Source organism: Xenopus laevis, chromosome 2L, assembly GCF_017654675.1.
Source record: "Xenopus laevis strain J_2021 chromosome 2L, Xenopus_laevis_v10.1, whole genome shotgun sequence".
NCBI lineage: Eukaryota > Metazoa > Chordata > Amphibia > Anura > Pipidae > Xenopus > Xenopus laevis.
In genome coordinates this window covers 172954004-172973700 of record NC_054373.1, presented here as the reverse complement: position 1 = coordinate 172973700, position 19697 = coordinate 172954004, and the positions used below count along the sequence as shown (strand labels likewise).

The following is a 19697-nucleotide window of genomic DNA, read 5'->3' as shown; positions in this document are numbered from 1 at the left end:
TGAGGTACTTCATACAGATGGCATTAGCATTGGATTTATCCTTCATTGCTATCTGGTGGCATGATAAATACAATTTGCACAGCATTTATGTTACCCAGTGTTCAGGGGGGCTGGATCCATCTAACCCTAATGTTTCTGCATCCATTAGATAATGTGCCTGGTGTACCATTATGTGTGTCACTGCCTACTGCTACTCACTATATATAATATGCCTGTTATGAAATTATCCACTGGGATTATTCACTGGATTGGATCAGTTGGTTGGGAAGTCAGTCAGGCAAATTTCATTTATATAAAAGGTTAAAATGATAGATGTGCCTTATTATTGTGCTTCTATACCAGTGCACAAATGTACTCGGCGTGTAAGCACTGCCTCTCAAAGTATGTAATGTACTTGGGGTGCCATTACCCACTTTTTCCAACGTTTTCCAATTTTTCGAGATGTACAGTATTATACCCAGAGGCTGCAAAAAGTCTGAAGATATTGTCTGACTTTACGGACTTCGGATCCGAAAAAATATGGATTTTTCACATGACAATCCAAAAAGATGCTGTTTTCGTGCGACAATCCAAAAAAGGTTTTTGTTGATCTGATTTTTTCATGGTTTATTATTGATAAATAAGGGTAAATCATGCATTTTTTTTTTTTAAATCCAAAAATTTGGATTTTGATAAATAACCCCCTTATTGTCTGCCCTTCAGTGAGTGCTACCATGCCACTTTATATGCACGTTGGGCAACAAAACACCACAGAATATTTTCTGATTGCCCATAATACAGTTATTCCTGCACAGGTAGTAGTAAATCAGAGGGTATTTATTAGGGATGCACCAAATCCACTATTTTGAATCCTTTGGGAAAGATTAGCCCGAATACGGAACCGAATCTGAATCCTAATTTGCATAAGCAAATTAGAGGTGGGAAGGGGAAACCGTTTCATTTTGTGACAAAAAGTCACACGATTTCCCTCCCCGTTCCTAATTTGCATATGCAAATTATGATTTGGTTCCCCCGGGCAGAAGAATTCGGCCAAATGTAAATCCTGCAGAAAAAGGCCGAATCCTGGATTCGGTGCATCCCTAGTATTTATTAACTGAAATGAGTGGGAATTGTGAGTGGTTATTGGGTTGATAATCATTATACAAATCCCCTTGTAAGTTAGTCTGTGTATGGTCAACTTTAGCCTCCCCAAATAAAAAAGTCACCCTCCGCCTATGCCCTCTGGCGTTTGCCAGAACCCACAGATTGCCAGTCCGGGCCTGTACTTAATGTTATTTGTTTAAAGATGTCCAGCTGCAGGCTGCTGGTAACTAAAAGTATGCAAGCTGTTATTACTTAAAGTACTTTCTGCAACTACAACTATTTCTTCCTTCCAGTGGAGGGCACTGTGCTTTCAGTAGCATTTTCCAGCTGATAATACTGCACTATATTTGTATGCTACAATGCTTCATAAAAAAAAAATTCAACTATGTTGGAAAAGACAACTTAAGGAGAACTGAGCATTTAAATGAAAGAAATGATCAATCAATCATTGGGCTATACATGCTACATTTAATATTTTGGGCTTTAGAACTAGCCCAAGGCCACCACAGCGAAGATCCCATCTTTATTTGTGTTGATTCAAAGCTCATAGTTTGGGGTGCTGTCACTTACTTTAGTTTTGACAAAAGTGCACATGTAACAAAGCAATAGAAGTTATTTCAAATCAGATTTAGGGTTGACTAGTTTTTTTTAGAAATATTGATTCCTTTTCCTATGGTTTAGAACAAGCTCTCAGGAAAAGAGAGTTTCCCATTCTTTTTTTATACCACATTGGCCATATGAACAGTCATGCTATGCTCCTAAGTACAAGGGTCTCTCTGTGACACTTTAAGAAACACCTGCAGCTCAGTATGCAGTTCCATCTCAAAAGTATCTTGAAATTAAATAATTTAATAAATTGGGCACAATAGGTGACCACGATGGCAAGTATAGGGAGTGATCCCCAACCAGTGGCAAATAATCAACAGGTTGTTCACCAACCCCTTGGATGTTGCTCTCAGTGGCTTTAAAGCAGTCTCTTATTTTTAAATTCCAGGCTTTGAGGCAAGTTTTGGTTGCATAAAAAAATAGGTGTACTGCCATATAGAGCCTCCTGTAGGCTGTCAGTCCACATAGGGGCTACCAAATAGCCAATCGCAACTTTGTTCATGCTTGTGTTGCTCCCCAACTGTTTTTACATCTGGATGTGGCTCACGGTCACGGGACCTTTGTTCCCATGCTAGATAAATTCCCATGGAGCTAAATCCTGTATACTCTAAGTAACAGTCCATAATGTCTCTTCAGTAGAAAGTCTATATAGCCCTTTTATGACCACAAAGCCATAATGCAGTCACAATGACATATGCAAAGAACACTGACCAATGAATCTAATCCCAATGAGGACATTTCTACCTAGAAGGTTTCTCATCTTGCCTTCACTGTTTTGCATTTTTTACAGTAGGGAAATTAAGCTTCCTCCTTTATCTATGGGATTTTTTTTTTTTTTTGTGGCTAATATTGTCAATTAGAGGGTTTTACTGTTATGCCAGATTCACATGTGAGGTTAGAGTGGGCTCCTTGCTGCTCATCCAAGGAAATATCTGCTGCTATGCCTTCATAGCTCTACACTATCAAATGATTACACTATATGAAAAAATGTTTGTACAGCAATCTTTGCAGATATCTGTAGTCTTCACAGTTGGTAGTGATATTGCTAATGGAAGAAGCCTAGGGGTTTACTTTGATAGGCTTATTTAGATTTTGACAAACCAAACAGTGATGTCTTATATCTGTTAATCAATTTAATTGAATCTATTTGTGTTTTTTTTTTATCATTTTAGCATCACCGCCAACATTTGAGTTAAGCCAAAAGCAAAAAACAGTTGTCATAACAAAAGGCAAGGAAGTAGTTCTGGAATGCAAACCTTCTGCCTCTCCAAAGCCGTCCATCTCCTGGATGAAAGGGGAGAAAGCTGTAAGGCAGAACAAGAGGTTAGAATTCTTTTACTTTAATAAATAGCTATCTCCTTGATTTATTACAGAATTAGAATTATGTGTGTATTTGATCTGACTTGTTTGTTCCTGTCTAGAGCTTCTAGGTGGTCTCAGTCCATCTGATTTCTTGTTAGGTTACATTACACTACATTAGAAGAGCACTAGTATCAATATAAGGCCTTTTTTTTACTGTAGCCTTGCCTCCACATGTATAAAATTCAAACCCCACAAAAGTTGGAGCCAGATGAGCTGTATGATCACACATCACACGTTGGGAAAAAACAGTATGAAGTGTCATAGAGATGAATAAGACATGTGTTTATACAAAGAAATCACATGAATTACATACATAGAACATACAGAGTTACATACATAATGACCAGTACTGGAACAAAAGGTGAGGAAGGGCCTGTGCAAAAGAGCTTACAATCTTAAGGGGAAGGGAATGAGACACAAGGTGTGGGTAAGATCTGAAATAAGCAGGTGAGAGAGATGTAGTATATGGTATTGCTTTTGATAGCTAAACAGAGTGAGGGTAGGCTTCTCTAAATAAGTGTGTTTTAGGAAATCTTTTGAAGGCAAAAAGGTTGGGAGAAAGTCAGACATACTGTTGGAGAGACTACAAAGTCTTGAATGCGAGCGTGTGAGGAGGTAACTAGAGAAAAGTTGAGGAACAGGTCATTAAAGGAGTGTAGTCAGCAGTTGGGTGAGTCTCTAGAGTTCAGAGATGCAGGGAGGAGCAGAGTTATGAAGTGCTTTGAATGTCAGGGTCATTAGTTGGAATTTTATTCTGAAATGTAGTGGAAGCCAGTGCAGGGATTGGCATGGCAGAGGAGGAGGGGTTGCTGATGTGTATAAGCCTGGCAGCAGTGTTCATTATGGACTGGAGAGGTGACAGTCTCTGGCAGGGAAGGCCAATTAATAGAGAGTTACAGTAGTCTAGATGTGATATGATAGTGAATGACAATTTTGGCGGCATTCTAGGTGATAATCATATTTTGGATATGATAGTAAGGTGAAAGTGATGTGATTTAATAAGTGATGTTTCAGGTATTAGCTGGGGGAAAGAGAACCATTTCTCAAAAAATTGTGAGTTTGGTCCAGGAGGTTTGATTTACAGGCAGGAGGAGACCCCAGTTAAAAGCTCTGGGTTGAGCTCAGGAGAGGAGAGATAGTTCTGAGCATCATCAGCATAGAGGCTGTATTGGAAACCATATGAGTTGATTAGTTTGCTGAGGGAGGAAGTATAGAGAGAGAAAATAAAAAGGGGCCCAGGACTTAGCCTTGAGGAACCCCAACAGAAAGAAGTAGGAGAGAAGATGATACTCCATTGTAGGAGACACTGAAGAAATCATTAGCGAGGTAAGAATAGAACCAGGACAGGGCAGCAGGCGAAGCAGTGTCTCTAGGACATACCAAGTTTCAGATTTCTGCTTCTGGACCTTAAGAAAGAATCTGCATACATTGGCTGAGATACTGTATAGAGGAAGAGCAGATAGTGAGGGCAACTGACATTATACAACTGAATGTAGTTAAAGAGGTCTAACATCCAAACAAAGGGATTTTTAAAATTAGACATTTAGATTTTATTGAGAATGTTTCAGCATTCGAGTAGGCATCATCTCACCTATCTACTGTATGTATAGTCATTTTACCTGCTGTTCTAAGTATTATCTGTAGGTTCCAAAGTGTTTGCAGTTTGATTGGACTCCTAAACACAGCTCTGATTTTCTTTGAATAAACATTTTGGTTTTCCAATACTTGCTCAGGGTTAACAGTAGATTCCCACCTGCTTGCCATGGATGAAAATATTGCCAAAGAGTTCTTTGCCTTGATGTTTAATACACTTGTATAAAACAATCATATTGCTCTGTCAGGCACCTCATTTTAAATTCTGTATTACCAATATGGCTCTGTAGCTGAATTATGGCACTCCATCTATTTATACTCCAGAAAGCCTTTTTTTATGGACTGCAGTAGAAACGCTTTGATATTCCAGATGGAGTCAATGCTGAAAGTGCTGGCATGACCTGTGTAAGCAAACATAACATTTCATTTATCTCTGTTCTCATACATCTGTTGTTTACCTGGACATTGTCCTTTCATTTATCTGTGTTCTTTTGCATCTGTTGTTTATCTGGCCTTGTGTATCCCAAACCCTTTACAGATATACAGTACTCCCTTTTGTGTAGGGTCTTATCATCGACAAGCACAAATCAGCAATATTCATTGCAATTGCATCTGTACAAGAATAATAATTTTCCAATAAGGAGCATATTTAATTTAACCTATCAGCCTTCTTATGTCCACTATTATTGGTTCATGTAGGACCTTCTAAGCAAGCCATGTTATTTATATAAAGCAGGACTGTCTATCCACTAACTCTACAGATGTTTTTGTACTTCACCAAATGAAGAACTGCAGGTTGAGCAACACTGATAATAAATCAGCATGGGACACCATTGCCTTGTCCTACTGTATTTTACCGGCCTGGCCGGTAAAAATAATGCTTGATGCCAATGTTATTAATAGGAAAAAACGGCAAGAATATAGGAAGGCTGATATTTTTTTCCAGAAAAGTTGGCAACCCTAGACACCATATGTGCTATAATCCACAATTCTATCTACAACTATCTGCAGGGTCCTGGGCAATCACCCAAATTGGACCCTCTATAACTACAAAGGAATTATTCAGGGAACTATAGAATTATAAAAATACAGGTATGGAATCTATTATTCAGTATTCTCAGGACCTGGGGCTTTCTGTAATATGGACCTTCATACTTTAGAAAAAATGTAAACATTAAATAAACCCAATAGGCTGGTATTGCCTCCAATAAGGATTAATTATATCTCATTTTGGATCAAGTACAAGCTACTGTGTTATTATTACAGAGAAAAAGGAAATTATCTTTAAAAAATGTAATTACTGTATTTGACTGTAATAGACTTTACGGGAGAAGGTCTTCCCATAAACTTTCTGGATAAGGGGATTCTTGGTAAAGGTTTATTACAGTGGTAGAACTACTATTGATAGAGACAGTAATAATAATAATGGGACTGCCATGTCATTCTGCCTATATGATTATTATTCAGAAAATATCTCTAATGGATTGAGATATTTATGCCCCTGCACATATATATTTAATCACTGCGAATAAATTCTACTGCCACATCTATATTTAATATGCACACATATAATTCAAGGTCCCAGATGTCCTATATGTTTCTGCTAGGCTTTCCTACTTCTTACTATAAAGTTAGACAAGTCTCTGTGCAGCTCAGGAGGCAAGTGATGAATAGTTACTTTGTCCCCTTGAATCTGCCATCTTAAAATAGGTTCCTGCAGATTAAACTTTGCTACTAAACTATGCTAGAATATAGTGGTGCTCAAATGAAGAGACACATCAAATATCTCATTCTCCTAAAAATGATAATGGTGCATGTGGGATTTTCTGAGATGATATTTGATGTCTCTGTTCTAAGAAGGTAGCAATGTACAGACTGTTTCATCATATATACAGTATATATAGATGTGTTGTAATAGTTTTCCTATCAAACACACTGGAAACTCTCTGGTACCCAGTCCATGGTGCTCATGGTGATGTTAACCCAGCCTTGGTCCTCAGCCTCAGTGACATGACTCCCTCCACAAACCTTTGATTAGACTGGGGGGCATCACTTTGTTTTTTAATATTTCCACCCCAACGGCGCTGCCAAAGGATCTACTCACTGATCCCATGCAAAGAGCTTCCATTTCATCCATACATATGGATTGGAACTTCTTAAACACAATGGCAGCTCTTGGCATGCACCTGATCCCTGCATTAAGCAGTCACTAAAGTGAGTCTAATCAGATACAGTACAATACTTAAAGGGGAACAACTTAGCATTGGCCCAGCACACCCACTCTTCTATTATATGATGGCCCCTAACTCTTCCTTGTCTCTGAATGATGCGCATGCTAAGGGCCATTCCAAGGAATGTGCACCTACCATCTCACCTACCACTAAAGCATATAATGGAATACTGGTAATAGTTACATATAGAAAACACTATTCTTTCCACTCCATATTGTGAGTGCAAAAGTTGCAAGAGTTGCAAGAATATGTGCAAGATTAGAGTTTTGTGCAAAGTTCAAAGTACAAAAATAAACATTATTTCACTTTGTTTAGCCATAAAAGACACAATATTGAAACTATTACAATTCCATACACAATATGTCCATTTGCACTCAGCTATTCTTGCAATTATATCTGGCAGTTAGCCCTATGTTAGTACAGGTATGGGACCTGTTATCCAGACTGCTCGGGACCTGGGGTTTTCCGGATAATGGATCTTTCTGTAATTTGAGTCTTCATGCCTTAATTCTACTAGAAATTCATTTAAACATTAAATAAACCCAACAGGCTGGTTTTGCTTCCAATAAGGATTAATTATATCTTAGTTGGGATAAAGTAGAAGTTACTGTTTTATTATTACAGAGAAAAAGGAAATAATTTTTAAAAATTTGGATTATTTGGATAAAATGGAGTCTATGGGAGACCGCCATTCCGTAATTCGGAGCTTTCTGGATATCAGGTTTCCGGATAAGGGATCCTATACCTGTACATGATAAACAAGGCTCAACCATGTATTTAAAGGGATTCTTTTACAGCAGAATCCTGCCTTGAAAAATAATTTTTCAAAAGAGAAAACAGATTTTGTTTTTTTATATTTCATTTTGAAATCTGACATGAGGTTTAGACATGGTGTTAGTTTCCCAGGTGCCCTTAGTCATGTGACTTGTGCTGTAATAAACTTCAGTCACTCTTTACTGCTGCACTGTAAGTTGTAGTGATATCACCCCCTTTTGCTCCCAGCAGCCCATCAGCAAAACAATGGTAAGATAACCAGATAACAGTTCCCGGTTCTGCATTGCTACAAATGCTCCCATGCTCCACCTAATGGTAGATATGAGTACAGCACTTAATAGTAAAAATGCATAAAAATACATGTCCAGCTAACCCAAGTCAAGACTCCTTCATTTACACTGAGTAGGAGAAAGAATACCTGATCTGAAGGCAATTCCATTGTAAAGTGCTGACTCTTTCTGAAAGCACATGCTCGGGCACAGTGACCTGAGATGGCTGCCTAAACACCAATATTACAACTAAAGAAATACATTTATTGAAGAATTAAATGTTAAATGGTAAAATTAATGTACACAGTGTAATTTAATAATAACAACTACACCATTAAAATCATGACAGAATTCCTTTAACAGGTCTCCTGACCAAGCTTAAGTACAGAGCTTCCATTGCATATTGCGTATAGTTGTTACTATAGCAGAACTAGTTAAATTCATATAAAGATATGGCACATCTCATTCCTAGCAGGTGCACGTTGTGCCAATTTGCAGGCAATTTACTAACCAGCCCAAGTCTTTTTGCCTCTGGTATCTGATGATTACTCTGATTTTATAGTCACTTAGTAAATGAGCCCATCTATTTTGGCTTATGGGCTGAAAAGAGCGGTACAGTTTAATTATGTCTCATATGGCCAGCTGTCTGTGACATTATGTGATGTTCTTCTGAGAATTATTATTTTTGCAGCTAGACTATTCAATTATTTCTGTTCCGTTTACTTCTTTAGACAAGTTCCTTGATTGTTAAATGTGTCACCACTGTGTTATTTTAAAAGTTAGGTCAGGCTGCACTTTTTTCAGACCTTTGGGAAAGTCACACAAGGTTTCGTAGAGTCTGTGTTAAGTCACAGAAACATGGTATCAAGTCTGCGGAAAATAAGACAATTGGAAGCAAAATTAATTTAGATAGTGACATTTGAAGCCCAGCAATTTAATTGCTGAATAGGAATTTTCAACTTAGTATGTCTCTTATTGCTTCCGATAACAATTCATAAAAGGATCTTTTGCACATAGCTAAAAATTCATTCTTTATTTTCTGAGGACTCAGATGCTTCTATGAGAAATAATTGGAGGCTGTTAGTGATGATCAAATTCATCCCATTTGGCTTTGCCGAAAAATTCACAAATTTCCTGCAAAATTTGCGAAACAGGGAAAAAAACGCAAATCGATCTGAAGTTGATGGGGGTCAAAATTATTTTGACGTGCATCAATTTCAACGCCCGCATTTTTATACATGCGAGTATTTTGTCAAATGGTTGTCCAAATAATTTTGATGCACAACAATTTTTATGCTCGCGACTATTCTGAGAGCGCCCAAATTTATTTGACGTGGCAGATTTTTCGTCGCCTAATTTTCATCACAGTTTTGTGAATTTATTCAAATGCACTGCAAGGCTACCAATGTATGGTTATTGCTACTTATTCAAGTCTCTTACACATGAAAATGTCATCTTCTTGACTACCCATGGTCATATCCAGACTCTGGACCACCACAAGCTTTGTCTACAGAAACTCTTCTAGGGTTTAAGTAGAACTGCAGGATAAACTAGAAAGAAAAGACATATTCAGGAAGAATCATGATGGTACCTGGAATAGCCCAGCTTTTCACGCTGATTCTTCTTTGATGCTGCGCACATGGCGCAAAGTTCAAATATTTAAAGGCGCTATGTCCCTTTTTGCATTGCCCAATGTAAAGTTTATTTCTATAGTTCCTGGGTGTGTTTTCAAGGCTGGTCTTTGTTCCTGACCCTTGCCTGTCCCTGAATTTGCTATCCTGCCATCTGTACTGACCTCTGCCTGTTATTGACCATTCTTCAGATTCTGACTCTGTACCGCGTTTCTGTTTGAGTTTTGACCCTGGCCTGTGATCTAGTATTGCATTGCCTGATAAGACCGGGTCTTGCTACTGACTATGTTTCTCGTTTCCCAATCAGCATAAAATAAACTCCGGAGAACCACAGCAAATTCGGTGTGTTTATTTTATCACTTGTGGTTCTCCAGAGTTTATTTCATGCTGATCTCCAGAGTTTATTTTATGCTGCTGTGGCCATTACTTTGTTGAGAAGAAACCTAATACATATTGGAGTGAGGGACCACCTAAGATTGTGCAATTACCTATGAAGTACTTCCTCGTTTTCCATCCTACCACTACTTTTTCTGTTCCCTAGCCTGCCCAGAACTATCTCCTTGGTCTTCTCACATTAAGATCTGGCGGCATCTGAGTAGCATAGGGCTCCTCCAGAAGCCAAAGGCGTCTGCTATAGGTAGAAGAGTGAGCCATGACTGGGTCCTTGGAGTTAGTTCTGGGTTTAGGATACCTTAAATTACACCAATCAATGCCTCCATCATAAGCTACCAGCAAAAATTAGAATTGCAGAAGAACAGATTGTTTTTGCAATTTTGTTCCTTAAATGTCCTATAAGGCATTTAAATCCCTGTCTCTGAATTAAATATAGTAATGCCTTATTTTCCATAATTGTCATGCAGCTGATACACTGAACCATCATTTACTTGAAAGAGATTTACATTTCAGCCAAGTTTTTGTTCATTTGTTTATGATGTTTCCTATATTGTTCTCCTCTGTATTGTTCTCTGTTTCAGCCTTTTGTCTGATTCTGATTTCACACTTTGCTAAATTCTGAACAACATGCATCTCTAAACCCATTGTGTACTAATTTTGTGCTGACAACCTTGTAATAGGAATTTAAACACCTTATTAGATTTTACTTGTTAAAACAAAGGAGAGATATTTATAATTTGTAATGCTTTTTTGCTAAAATTTTATAGGCACGTCTCTTTCCCAGTAAAGGGTCTAGCCTTTAAAAAGTTGCTTAGAAATAATTTTGGGGGAAAAACTTCAAACTGGTATTGCATTTATTATCAGAAAATCACTTGTCTAGAATGCTGCAAAACGCATCATAAAATAAAGGATGAAGATTCAATCAGACCCGCAGTTTTGAAACAGGGCAAAACCTGTTCCTTCAACCTGGTTTGTACTACAGAATATCCCTACTAATGTGCAGGGGGTAATTTAAAATGAAGCTGTGTCTAGCTGATCATTTGTAATTAAGCAAAGGTCACAGTAATTCTTACCTCAGCCCTTCTTTTTCCTCTTCTCTATGTACAAAGAGTTATATGTCATAAATCAAGCTAATGTGTGTGGATTGCCAGCTCTGCAGGAGAAAGGTGGTGAATGTCCAGAGGGTGTTAGTAACATAGGAACTTAGGTTCAAAAAAGACACATGTTCATTGAGTTCAACCTTTTATATCTATTCAAAACCTGCCTAACTGCTAGTTGCTCAGGAAGGCAAAAAAATCTTCTGAAGCTTCTTCAATTTGCCTTAGAGGGGAATCAAATTCGTTCCTGACTCTAAGATGGCAATAGGACTAGTCCCTGGATCAACTTGTACTAAAGCTGGCCATAACTTTGCATGACAAAAGATTGTTTGCTTCAATGTAACAATCTACAACTAACCATTCATATTAAATAAAATAGGAAAAAGAACAAAACAGATGATGTTCTGGCCATTAATTGATAGACAAGAATTGTCCAACATATAGTAGTGATAGTCACCCACTGATGTTGTCAAATAGGCAATACATGCAGAGATATTATCGTTACCCAACAAAATCTTCTAACCTGTCTGATCGAGTAAGCGACCGATCACCCTGGTATGGAAAATGTCCTGATGATTATTCTGACTTCACTGGTCTGACTGGTCTGGAAATCATACAAACTATTCCCCACAGATTGTTTGGGCACAATCTGTGGGGAATGTATAGTAAATGGGGAACCTCTTTATCCACCCCCTACATTATATTTGCACATGGTTATAATATGCCCCTTAAGAGCCTTCTCTTTACCATAAACAACCCTAAGTTGGCCAATTTTTCTTCATAACTGAGACCCTCCTTACCTTTTTTCAGCTCAGTTGCCCTTCAGTGGACTCTCTCTAATTCAATAATATATTGCTTAAATACTGGAGACCAAAACATATTCTAGATGGGGAATTTCAATGCTCTGCAAAGTGGAAGAATGACCCTCTCCTCCGCAAACCTATGCCCTTTTTATACATTCTCACCTTCCAATGCCATCTACCCAGTAGATTTAGGGAATACGTCTCTTGTTGAGAAGGCCATACCAATTAAAGTCAGAATTGTTTTGATCACTTTTAAAAACAAACATATGGAATCAGTGGCCCCAAAGCATTTGGCGAACCAAAACTCTTAGCATCCCCTAACTGAACAAGGCTTTATGTTGAAGCTGTTTATCAAAATATAGATTAATATATTTCTCAGTTATATGCCTCAGTTAAGCTTATAACAAACCCACTTTGCTACCAGGGCACTATAATACAAATAAAGTTTCACATTCAATATTAAAAACAAATCAGTTAAGCTTATAGACATAAAAGTTGGATTGCCTAGACCTGGGCCTTTAATAAATACTATTATAGACAGAGGACATTATAGACAGATATGTTTTCACATAGGAGGCACAAAGCTCAGAGTTGTTCAGGGGTATCTAACGGATGGGTAGGATTTAACAGTAAACACCAAATAAACTCTATATGGATGGAATGAATATTTGGGATTTTGCTTAGTTTATCTGTAAACAATAACAATACAATTTAAAAAAAAAAAACCTTTTGTCCCCAGTTTTTTTCTATAAGATCTCACAGAACTATAGAGCTAATCTTCTCAGTGCTACATGCACATCATTACTTTAGTAAAGTGAATATTCATTGAATACGGTGTAGTTCATTTTAGCAGAATACATTTTCAGGATTATATTGCCCATGGGTTCCTTAAGCTGTGATGCATAAATCTTCTTCTAAATGTGCACAATGCATTTGATTGTCCTGCTGAGATACAAGCTTGAAAGCAATGTTTAAAAAAAAAAAGAAGTCTGTAGAGGTAAAACTGCAGTGTATGGAATATAAATATAAAGTTACAAGTTGAATTAGTGGTACAAATTAAGTCATAGGCCATATTTAAGCATTCTGTATTATTTAAATGATTTTATTCAAATGGCTGTTACATATTATACAGTCTATTTTCTATCTATCTATCTATCTATCTATCTATCTATCTATCATCACTCTCTTTCTCAATCAATCGATCTATCTTTTATCTATCATATATATATATATATATATATATATATATATATATATATATATATATATATATATATATATATATATATATATATCACTCTCTTCTCTATCTATCTATCTATCTATCTATCTATCTGTCTATCATCTATCTTATCTATCTATCTATGGATTTTACCAATTTATCATCAATGCCATTTTGCTTTGTGTCATTGTGAAACTGCATTAATGTAACAAAACTACACTGCTCATCATTTATATATGCATGTATCTAGCTTTTCTCTCTCTCTCTCTCTCTCTCTCTCTCTCTCTCTCTCTCTCTCTCTCTCTCTCTCTCTCTCTCTCTCTCCCTATCTATATATTCTATCATCTATTTATCTGTCTGTTTATCTATCTGTCTATTATATTGTTTATCTATCTATCTATCTATCTATCTATCTATCTATCTATCTATCTATCTATCTATCTTTTTCTCATATATCTTTATCTATCTCTCATCTATCTATATCTCTATCTTACTCTTTACTATCTATATCTCTATCTATCTATCTATCTATCTATCTATCTATCTATCTATCTATCTATCATCTATCTATCTATCTATCTATCTATCTATCTATCTATCTATCTATCTATCTATCTATCTATCTATCATTTATCTATCTATCATCTCTCTCACTCTATATATATCAATCTATCTATCTCTCATCTATTTATATCTCTTTCTCACCCTCTCGCTTTATCTATCTATCTATTTATCTATTATTTATCTATCATCTCTCTCACTCTCTGTCTATCTATCTATCTATCTATCTATCTATCTATCTATCTATCTATCTATCTATCTATCTGTCTGTCTGTCTGTCTGTCTGTCTGTCTGTCTGTCTGTCTGTCTGTCTATCTATCTATCTCTGTCTATCTCACACTGTCTAGCTACTGTATCTATTATTTTATATATTTTGCTTAAAACGGAGTCTGTAGCAGAATGCCTTCCCATAATTCAGAGCTTTCTGAATAACAGGTAATAGGAGTTAAGGAATTATATATATATAAACTGAAAAAGATTCTCTGCACCTCCACCCCCCCTTTTCAGTATATATAGAAGATACATTTTTTGCACCCTATATATATCACCAAAATATATTGTTGTAAAAGAAATATGGGGGAACGTAATATAGGTCACTAACCAACAATGCAAACAATTTTGCTTTTGCAAACATTTTGCAAAACCCTTTGCTCCTCACGAAACAATAGGATAGCAAATTCTAATTTGATGTCTTGCGATAGTGTGCAGTGTGTGTAGTAAAACCTCTTACTGAAAAAAGTTTCTTTAAAGATTTACGCCACCTTCAAGCATGTCTTAAAAGTGTGCAAGGCGCAATTAAGATTTGCATTGCAATAAAAGTGTAATGAAGAGTATTACATGCAAATTTGTATTCTTATTTGTATGCAAATGTGTTCTCTTTGTGAATTTTATTACATTTCCCCCAAAGAATCTTTAATTTAGTGACACATTAATTGTTTCAAAGCGGTACAATATTTATGAATACAGATTTAGGATCCATTATCTTAAAGCCAGTTATTCAGAGATCTCCGAATAATGAGAAGGCCACCTCCATTTTAATCAAATAATTCAAATTTTTAAAAATGATTTCCCCGTGTACCTTTTACAAATTGTCCTCTGATAACTTGAAATTTTTATCAAACGAAAACCAGGGCAGATGGCAAACATCTTCCAATTATAAAAACCACTGCCGTTGACTTCTACGTGACTTCAACAGGTTTTAGATGGAGTATTTTTAGATTTGGATTTGTTGTAGTTTTGTCTCATAATAAATCCCGAAAAAGCCGTATTTTAATAAATTGGCCCCTTAATGTATGCTGATCCGAATTACATGAGGATCCCGTATCGGGAAAACCACAGGTCCCAAGCATTCCAGATAAAAGTTCTCATACCTGTAGTTGTAATAGGTAAAAACACCAAATTCATAGAGCAACATGCAAATTTTTGTTTTTCAAATTTCACAAGCATAGCTTTTTATGTAAGGTACTTCATACTGCTTTATACTAGAAAGAAAGGGATAACAAGCTTATAAGCCAACTGGCTGTAAATTCAGCTGAATGATTTTGCTCTAAACTAGTGGTCTATTATTATTATTTTCAATAAATTTCAGAAAACCTTACTTATTCTTTGTCATGCCTATAGCCCGCAAGAGAGTTTCATGTCTATTGATAGCAATAGATGGCTTTCCCCTTAATCTTTTTAACAAAATGATATCCTATAAATCAAGTTTATAGTTAATATAAAGCTTCAGGATATTTTCAAAATTTGTAGATATAAAAAATGTTAAACTTTTGTAGCCCGTTCTAGATAGCTCATGTATGTGCCTCAGCATTGATGGTCAACTGCCAGCCCTCCATATGATATTGACATACTATTGAAGTACAGTACAGCTGATATATAGTGATAGGCGAATTTATTCACCAGGCGCGAATTTGCCACCGCCAGCGAATAAATTCGCGAAACGCCAGCGGAAATTCGCCCGAAAAAAATCGCTGGCGTCAAAAAAATTTTTTTTAATTTGCGAATTTTTCACCGTTTCGAGAATTTCTTGCGAAATTCACGAATTTTCAGGCGAAACGGCGCAAATTCTCCCATCACTACTGATATATGATATATTGGGTTTTAAACTGGATTGTCTAAATAAACCTGAAAAATGAAATAGCTTGAATGCTGAAAACATGTTCCATTAACTTCTATAGAAGCCCCACAAATTCATAACAAGGTTACAAACATCTAGAAAAATTGGGATGACAGTTAGCCTGCTATGATTCCAGGGGAAACCAGGGTACAAATAAGCTTAGTCTGAAATAACACTTAACATTTATATTCTTATAATTCCCAGCAGGGAGACATTACAAGACATAATGACAGTGTTAGTCATGCACCTTCATTGAAATTCAATGAAAATATTAAGAACAAGGGACCTTAGACATATTCCTGACTGCTTCGCTGTGTTCTGTATCTGTTTTGCATCTCCTCGGCTGATTAAAACACTTGTTAAGAAAAAAAGTGAAAGGCTGAAGCAATTTTAATTACAGTATGAGAGTAGAAGGTCAGCAATTATACTGTCATTAGTATTTTTAAGGTCATTATCAGTATTCAGAGACAAACATCACCTGTAAAGTGCAATATTAACATTTCACATTATGCCAACGAAGATTTATCATTGTAAGGAAGGCAGTCGACTAGTGATGGGCGAATACAATCACCAGGCACGAATTCGCAGCGAATTCCTGCAGGTGAATAAATTCGCGAGAATTCGCCTGCGGCAATTTGCGATTTTCAAGATTTTTTCGTTAAAATGTTCATAATGCTCGATTTTTTTCGTGAAAAGGTTTGAATTTCTCGATTTTGCGTGAAAACATCAGAATTTCACAAATTTTCCGTGAAAATGGGCAAATTTCACAAATTTTTCATGAACTTTCTATTACCACGATTTTTCATGAATTTGGTGGAGCGAAACGGGAGAGATTCGCCCATCACTACAGTCGACCATTACAGAACCTCTTCATGTAAGAGAGTATCTTACCAGCAAAAATGTTCACCCTTGTGCTTTAAGACAATAGTTTCAAACATAGGGAATTGGAAACCATGAAGGGGAATTCGAAAGGTAAAATAATGTGTACAGAAGGGAAAGGCATCTATAAACTGTGTACCAGACAACCATACGAGTTGACTTAAAGGGCACCTACAATTTTTTTTCCCCTACCGAGGTGCGGGTTAACAGAGCTAGCACTCGGGGTGGGGCAAACTATAGTATTTTTTCCTCTATGAAACACTCTGGCCCCCACACTGAGTGGATGGGCATCCATGTTGGGGCACATGCGTGTGCATAATGAGCTTGTTCCCTACTGGGATATGGGACATATGTTAGCACAAGGCTATAACTGATGTTGATCAAGATGGTGTACCCTCAAGAAAATTTTCCATGTTGAAAACCGGTATTCAATGATTATAATTTTATTTTAAATGACAACTGTTAATTCATTCTTCATGTTGATTGCTAGCATGCTCTGGCACATCATTGGCATGCTCTGGCACATCATTCTCATGCTCAGGTATTTAAAAAAAAAGTACGAATTTTGTCAGTCAAAAAGGAAGCAGCAGGCAGTACTGTTTAATTTGTGAAAGAACTATGTTCTGGATGCTTCGAATATAAGTCATACGGTGACACTAGAAGTGAAATCTGTAATAAATATGCCATTATGACAAAAGACAATTAGTGCCACCTAGGACATACTAATTGTGGGGCGACAACAAAAGAACACAGTTCTAATTTTGCCACATCCCCTACTCTTTATTAAGAAAGACAGAATAAAGTTACTACAACATCAACACACAGCAAATAGTTAATGTCTCAGTCTATTAACTAGATCAGGGGTATTGCTGGAAGTGTGTTATTTGAATACGAGAAGGTGAAAAATACAAGGACCCTGTTAAACATATTTAGTTCATAAACTGTATTAAAAAGCTTACTAATAACTAATTACTCCTAATGTTTTTTTTAAAGGAGACATATAGGATAAATGAAAACCCCCTTTTTTGTAGGCAATTATGAGTAATATATAGTGTTGTATTATCACATTGTGCTAAAAATTAATTATTATATTAATTTAATTAATATTAAATATTATAATATTATTATTATCTTTAAAAATAGCCCCTTTATTGGAGCTCCTTATAGATGTTCATTGGTCCTTTTCTGTGTTTCAAATGAGGGGTGGGTGTGACCTAACGGTCCCTGCCAGAAGCACAGGTGGGGGACAGCCAATCACAGCCCTGCAGTCACGCAAGCAAAGAAAGGCTTCAGTTCCCTATCAAGTCCTGCTAGCTGATTGGTTTCTGTCCTACAGTGCAGTGAGCTGAGAGCCGACGGCTCCCCTACACAGCCTGGGAATTCAGGGAGCAGGAAGTGGATGAGAAGGGAGGGACTAGTAGGGTTTTTGCAGAAATATTCAATAAATCAGCATGAAACACTACTTCTTTAAACACAATTCTTCTATATCTAAATGGTACATTCTTATTTTTTACACAAAAATGTCTCCTTTAAAAAACATATTTGCTCTTATTTTAATGCAGTTCTAATTTGGCCTATTTTTATAAATGGACATATTTTAAACTGCTGTGGAGTTTTTTTCTTATGTCAGTCATTCCTTTTGCTGAAGGAGAACAAAAACCATAGTTCTTTAGCACAGTCCCCCAATTACACAAAAGACTCCATGCCCTGCCCCCCACCCAATTGCTCTGCTGAGTTGTCCAGTAGAGTTGATGGACACTTCACTTCAACCACCCTATGATCTCTGACAGCCAACCAGAAACGTGCACTTGGATCCAATTATTATCAAGTAAGTGTACCCAGTCAGTTTTGGTGACAAGAGTAACCCTCCCACATAGGGGTAGGTCAGCCCAACCTGATCAAGTTATATGTCTATAGTATGCCATAGGCAGCAATTTCCTCCAGTGCGAAGATGACAATAAGTCAACAAACCAGACTTGGTGGCCACAAACCCACTTGTGTAACAGCACAGGCAGTGGTGTACCTATAGAGACAGCAGACCTCATGGTTGCTGGGGGGCACAGACCGCAGGTCTGCTGCCCATAAATCTTCTCTCTGCAGTCACGTCTTAGCTTTAAATTTTGTGCATGAGCCAGTAAGGTGCAGCGCATGCAAGCCAGCGGGGGAACGGGGAGACTGTGAGGTAGTAGGGGAGCACATTTGTTGTGTGTGTTGCTGCAACTTCTATTTATGCCACTAAGCACAAGTATGGGCGAACAGGGCCTTCTGGGGAGATGGGTAAGGGGGTGGTCTGTACAGGATACCCATGGCTTGAACCTGCAGGTAACCTCATTCAGCAACTACTCTCTGAAAAATGCACTCAGTAGTTTCCTGCTCTGTAATTTCTGATTGTGGCTACTGACATTCAAAGACTATTTGGAGTGCAGGCAAATGGAAAAGGTTTGTAGCAAAATGCCCAAACACCCAGAAATGTCTTATGTGCATATTCATACTTAGGGGGTATACTCTCAGTCAATTGGAAACCACCAAGGTTAAATTTCGTATTGCAACTGAAATTCTGGCACAACTCACCTGCAAATAAATCTGGTAAATCTCATGTATTTTATTTAATTAATAGCTCTGAACTTGATCTGTTCTTTCTTTAAATGGCTTAAAAATAAATCAAAGGACATGTAAAGCCTACATTTTCCTTCCATGTATATAAGTTGGGCATATCTCCTCCACCCAAATGGCATTATTTATACACTATAATGATGCCAGCATCATTACATTTACCTAAAACAAATAAAAGCTTTCACCCGGGGGGCCATTTTACATCTAATACATCATCAGTGCATTTATGTCTGCAAATAGCACGTTTGTATGTAAAGTACATTCAATTAAAGAAAGTTTCTATGGGAACCAGCAACGTCATCTCTCCATTGGCTGCTAGACTGGAGGGTGTGTTTATTAATCTAAGTATGCTCATGAGCCAACAGCCAAAGGAAATTCCAGAGGGAGGGGGCAGAGTGAGTTAGAGGAGCAGAAGGAATTCTAAGGTGATGCCGCAACTTTACTATTAACCTTTAAAGAACCAA

At 37.1% G+C, this 19697-nt stretch overlaps 1 protein-coding gene across 1 annotated transcript in view; it reads left to right on the top strand.

Moving 5' to 3' along the window:
• Nucleotides 1–19697, top strand: part of LOC108707575 (contactin-5) — an 879452-nt gene that overhangs the window by 688363 nt on the left and 171392 nt on the right. The window contains exon 14 of the mRNA XM_041582695.1: nt 2862–3012. Within this exon, the coding sequence (XP_041438629.1) occupies nt 2862–3012 (151 nt within the window). The remainder of the gene's footprint in view (nt 1–2861; nt 3013–19697) is intronic.